At 48.3% G+C, this 6115-nt stretch overlaps 1 protein-coding gene across 1 annotated transcript; it reads right to left on the bottom strand.

The window, feature by feature from the left end:
- Positions 1–550: 550 nt before the first annotated feature.
- On the bottom strand, positions 551–4123 carry LOC132316885 (uncharacterized protein C12orf50 homolog; the record flags this gene model as incomplete). The annotated part of the gene is made up of 3 exons (XM_059816066.1): positions 4070–4123; positions 3323–3446; positions 551–705 (listed from the first exon to the last, which is right to left on the bottom strand). Coding segments are annotated over exons 1-3 (333 nt in total), but the record flags the coding sequence as incomplete, so codon positions are not given.
- Between the last annotated feature and the right edge of the window lie 1992 nt (positions 4124–6115).

A 6115-nucleotide genomic window follows, 5' to 3' on the forward strand; every position in this document is an offset into this window, starting at 1 on the left:
GCATTACATCACTTTTTACATTGTTTAAATTAATGTGGCTTACTCAGCCTAAAACCGAGTTAGAAACCACGAACAGGCAGCCCTGCCCGCCAACCTGGAGGGCAGGGGGATGGTGCAAAGCAGCTTGGGGCTGCCTGAGAACTAGCGCGGTAATTTGCGGAGTGAACGCGTGAGAGTAGGCCGTTCTCTCACTTTCCCTCGCTGGGAACGGGCAATTGGTTCCTTCCCTAGGAATCTCTCATCTCAAGGGAGATACAGTCACAGCTTAGAAGTACCTCCTAAGCTTGTAAACTTGTAGTTTTGTCCCCAAATTTTGAGAAATTTTGAAGGGTCTTTAGTGTCCATCTGAATTGTGGATCACATTTTAAACTCTATTAAATGAAAAAGAGCTATGTGAATTAGCTGGAAACTATTTCAAAAACTTGTCAACAACTCGCTTCTAAAAATGTAATGGTTATTATAATAAATCGGTTGCGAAGTACATTGCAAGAGTCGAAAAAACCCATTCTAGTTCCTTGTAAAAGGAAGAAAAAAACTGTTTACAGTTCTCTTCCTCTTCATCGTCCTCTTCATCCTCTTCGCTGTTGACATTTATAATCAGTGGAGGGTGAATTGGTGGTAAAATATTCTGTCGCTTTCTGAGTGATACTTGACGAAGGGTTGGATGTAGAATCCCTTCTTGGACACCCTCTTGCAATGGGACATCTGCAGAAAAGAACATCAAATTTATTTTTTTTAAGGAGGGAACTAGAACATGAAATCCAGGTTCAGACCAGCAGGTATGGGTTTGAAATCATTATGGCGTTGAAGGAATCATTAAATAGACTGATTGTGCCTTTTAGGCAACACCTTCTGCGGAGGTTGGCAAACGAGCATCTTCCAACTACAGAAAGTATGAGAAAACAGAGAGATACTTACAACATAGGGAAACGTGTGATTAGTAATACCTGGGCTGAAGTGAGTAAATGAGTTTAGGACCCCACCTGTGAAAATATTTTAAACATGCTGAATAATAGGCAGGCCTGTATCACTCCCCATGGCATCGATTTTGAAGAATTTAGCAGTGCTAAGCACAGGATTACCCATTTTTAGCTTGTAGACATTTTTCTCTATCAACATTTTCTGAATCACAGCTCTCTTTACAAGTACAGTACAAACTGTAGATTTTGAGAAAGAAGATGAAGTTCCTGGACAGGCTGGATCGATGGGCTGAGGCCAACCGGATGAAGTTCAATAAGGCCAAGTGCCGGGTTCTACACTTTGGCCACAACAACCCCAGGCAACGCTACAGGCTTGGGGAGGAGTGGCTGGAAAGCTCCCCCGCAGAAAAGGACCTGGGGGTGTTGATCGACACCCGGCTGAATATGAGCCAGCAGTGTGCCCAGGTGGCCAAGAAGGCCAATGGCATCCTGGCTTGTATCAGAAATGGTGTGGCCAGCAGGAGCAGGGAGGTGATCATGCCTCCGTACTCGGCGCTGGTGAGGCCGCACCTCGAATACTGTGTTCAGTTTTGGGCCCCTCACTACAAGAAAGACATTGAGGTGCTGGAGCGTGTCCAGAGAAGGGCGACGAAGCTGGTGAGGGGTCTGGAACACAAGTCTTATGAGGAGCGGCTGAGGGAGCTGGGGTTGTTCAGTCTGGAGAAGAGGAGGCTGAGGGGAGGCCTTATCGCTCTCTACAACTACCTGAAAGGAGGTTGCAGAGAGGTGGCTGTTGGTCTCTTCTCCCAAGTGACTAGTGACAGGACTAGAGGAAATGGCCTCAAGTTGCGCCAGGGGAGGTTCAGGCTAGATATTAGGAAAAAGTTCTTTACTGAGAGAGTAGTGAAACATTGGAATAGGCTGCCCAGGGAGGTGGTAGAGTCACCCTCCCTGGAGGTATTCAAGGAGCGTGTGGATGTGGCATTGTGGGATGTAGCTTGATGGACATGGTGCTGTGTGGTGTTGGGTGGGTTGTGGCTTGTTGTTGTTGTGTGGCGTGGTTTTGTTTTTTTTTTTTTTTTTCTTGAGGTTGGACTCGATGATCTTACAGGTCTTTTCCAACCGTAGTGATTCTGTGATTCTGTGAAAATCATTTACGCTTAATTAGAAGGAAATCAGCAAAGATATTCTTTTCCTTAGGAATTTATATCTACCCACGACGTTTGCAGCAAAACTATTTCAGCACGGGGGTAGCATTTTCTGAGAGCCGGGAAATGCAACGGACTGAAAATTAAAATGATGAAAAATGGTGAGTCTATCTGTATTGTTCAAGCTGACCAATTTGCAACTCTAGGTACAATCAGGATTCTGTGCATTATATTGAAAATACTGAGGTTGGATATGTTTCCCAGCTTTAAAGAAAGAAGATGAAGCATGGGCATTTTCTCTTATTCCGGTTGTTGTTATGCTTGTGAATTTGTACATATTGCAGTAACAAGGAAAAGGGTTGGGTCCATTTTCTCGTTCTGATTGTTGGACGCTGCTCTTTCTTACACAGGATGCCCTTGTCCATAGTGCCTCTTGGGCGGCGTCTCTGACTCACACCACACCCAAAAGCGTGCCTACGTGGTGTGTACGACAGCACTAGCTGCCAGGGGCCGGTGCTGTGGATGTGGGAACTGTACTAAAAGCGGTATGGGCACTCATAGAAACAGCACTCAAGTTCTTGCCTTGGTCCTGGGTGGCTAGTTAGGCTCAACATGCCCAGATATGAGAGGCTGCCTTTTCCGGGGGGAATTTCCGGAACACGAGGTGTTTGCTTCTGACTCGAGGGCTTGCTGGACTTCTCTTACGACACCTGTCCACAGCTCTGGAGATAAGGCCCCTGAATCGGATGATATCTAGACAAGGGGTGTCTCACCCATGTACCATGTTGTGCTCTATCAACAGATACGGCTACTAGGGGCCCTACCAACCTCCTCCCCCCACCGCACACACTACTTTTCCTTTCTCTTAAATGATTTCCTGCCTACTAACCATTTTCACTACTAGAGAGATTTACTCTAGCAAATACCCAAGTAAAGCAACGTTTTCACTCCATGGATCTTAGCAACCTAAACTGCCGTTTGTGACTTCATCTCTCATGTCACTCATAGGTAGGGAGATCCGTAACGTGACAGCTAAGCAAATCCATACGGCGACCCTAGACAATTGCCAATGCAATTCCTTTCTTGGCCTCGAACTTGCTGGGATAGCAAATCAGACCTGATGATTGATTTGCCGTGGTACATTTCTTGACCTTAATATATATTACGTCAGCACTGGAAGTAAGCCCTGGAGGGGCATTTTCGTGTATTTACTCACTCTAACGAACAAATTGTTGAGAAAATACTTTTACTCACTGTTACTAGGTGGCAAAAAAAGTCCATTTATATTACGAGGCTTGCTATGATGGAAGGCGCAATTGATCCTCGCACAGCCTGAGGGTTGTGTTTCCCAGAAGCAGGAGATGTTGCGGTACTTTTGCTGCAGGAGAAGACAGTTCTCAGACAGTGTAAATATCACCATGAAAATGGACTAAATGGATTAATACACGGTGCACTGCAGTGAGCAGAGGACTAAGATTTTGTGGGACCACGCTCTGATATTTTAGAACGTTTGAGGTTATCTTTACCCTGAACAGATACACTCAGGTTTATATCCTGGATGTGAACGACATCCCAGCTGAGAGCTGTAAATGCCAGGTTGCCGGTTATTTCTCAGTGAGTTTCCCCCAGTGCTGGAACGGATGCAATAACGAAGAGCCCTACAGCCAGCCCTGGATTTTCACCAGGTGGAATATAATTACTTCTTTGAAGAACAAACCCATTTTGGAGGACGTTGTTTTAAATAACTGATTTTGCGCCATCTTTAACGTATGTGTTCCCTGAGTGCCTGAGCCTGAGTTCACCGGAGAAATTGTCCATAGTTTAGATGATCATTAGCTCTTCACACGACTTCCGACCATCAGAGCCTTGATCTACAGATGCTGCCATGACCCAGGCAGAGTGGCATATCAGCTTCTAAGTTTACATAACAAGCCTCCCTTTCAACACGGATATATCAAGAAAATCAAGGATACAAACCACTCTAAAATCTACAGCAGTTACCTGTGCGTAGGGGGCATGGAAATGGAAATAGCGGTCGTTCCCAACTGCGGCCATTTTCACCTCTCGTGCTTCTCCTCCACTCTCCTAATACTGGCAGAACATACACATGAAAACGTTAGAGCTGTCAACACTGAGGCAAATCGTAATCTTATCCTGAAAGCAGTAGCTTTCTTTCAAAAACTGGACCTTCAGAACCTTAGCTCTGGTGCTTTTTTCAAACAAAACCCCAACGGGCAGCGAAATATGCTTGGACGAAGGAGGCGGTACCTTCTCCAGGCTTGCTGAACCGACGAAGGCAGTTGCTAGCCGGTATAGAATGTTACAGTTCCACGGTTGCCAACCGCTCCTCCAGCTCGTGACATCAGCATGATGGCGCTCTGTGGCCTGTCCAGCTTGAACATCTTCCTTTACCTCCATTGCTTCAGCGTAAAGTAGGGGAAATCGGACCGTTGCAAAGAGTCTCCCATTCCGGTGTTTCCTTAACGTAAAACGGAACAAACCCGTTTGGCGGGGCTTAAATAATACCCAACGTCTTGCCGTAGGAACTGCGGTCTTAGAAACAGATCTTTGACACCACAAAGACAAACCTTATTCTCTGACTATTTTTTAACCACCATCCCTGTGCCCAGTGTTTTTCTGACTCTACCTCTTTCTTTGGATGGAGAAACTTGCTGCTTCCTGTTAGTACACTGTTAGCTGTTAACTGCTTACAGTGTTGGGGTTCATTGCTTTTTCTGGCTTCCATGACGTCCACGGCCACAGCTCAAGCAGAAAGAACAGCGTACGCTTGTGTCCCTAATTAACGCCTCTGTTCTCATTCAGGTCCTAGGCTGCCTCGGAACACAAAGTATCGAGGGGGGGGAAATGAAGTTTCAGTCCTGGAAAATGGTGAGGCATACTGGTATCGCCAGGACATGGGGTCAGATTTACAACACTGAGTGACATCAGTGACTTGGAGACGAACACTTCAGGTGCCAGTGACTCCGTGGGCACAAATGGTAGAAGGCTGGCTCAGCGGTGGTTACACCCAAGCCGGGGGAGAAGTACGAAGACACTGAAACGACTGGAAGTCGTCTGGTCTCTCTAGGAGCCTACCAATTTGCTTGTAACTCGGGTATCAGCGGATGGCCCGAAGACTAACCGGAAAGGAAAATACCGCATGCCTGACCACTGGGACTTTGCCACTGGAATAAAGTGATTTCTACAGGAATGACCTCACCTAAGTACAGAAGGAAACTGCTCACTGGCAGCAAGGTGGGCAGTACTGGCGAGAGCTGTGAACAGAGAAGTGATGGGAAAAGGCTCCCACAGTTCTGCAAGCCCTACAACTGACTGGGGCACACAGGGGAAGGGAAGTTCAGAGAAGCAGACGAGGGCCGTGAGTAATGAACTCTCAGTGGGCAGGAGCCGCCTTTGGAAGAAAGTGTTACCACTGCCAAGAGCTACCCAAACAGGGGCGCTCTGCAGCTGTATAGCTGTGCCTAAATGAGGCACAGAAGCAGCTACGGCCAGGAGGAATTAATTCTGTACTGGGTTTGCGTGGCCGGGTTTTGGTAGCGGGGGGGGGGGCTGGAGGGGCGGCCTCTGTGAGAAGCTGCTGGAGAGCTTCTATCCCATGTCCGATAGAGCCAATGCCAGCCGGCTCCAAGGCGGACCCGCCGCCGGCCAAGGCTGAGCCCCTCAGCGACGGTGGTAGTGCCTCTGCGATAACATGTTTAAGAAGGGGGAGAAACTGCTGGGCAACAGCAGCCGGAGAGGGGAGCGAGAATATGTGAGAGGAACAGCTCTGCAGACGCCAAGCTCAGTGAAGGAGGAGGGGGAGGAGGTGCTCCAGCGCCGCAGCAGAGATTCCCCTGCAGCCCGTGATGAAGACCATGGTGAGGCAGGCTGTCCCCCCGCAGCCCATGGAGGTCCACGGTGGAGCAGGTATCCACCTGCAGCCCGTGGAGGACCCCACGCCAGAGCAGGTGGATGCCCGAAGGAGGCTGCGACCCCGTGGGAAGCCCGTGCTGGAGCAGGCTCCCGGCAGGACCTGCGGCCCCGTGG

Source organism: Gavia stellata, chromosome 4 (genome assembly GCF_030936135.1).
Source record: "Gavia stellata isolate bGavSte3 chromosome 4, bGavSte3.hap2, whole genome shotgun sequence".
Lineage (NCBI taxonomy): Eukaryota > Metazoa > Chordata > Aves > Gaviiformes > Gaviidae > Gavia > Gavia stellata.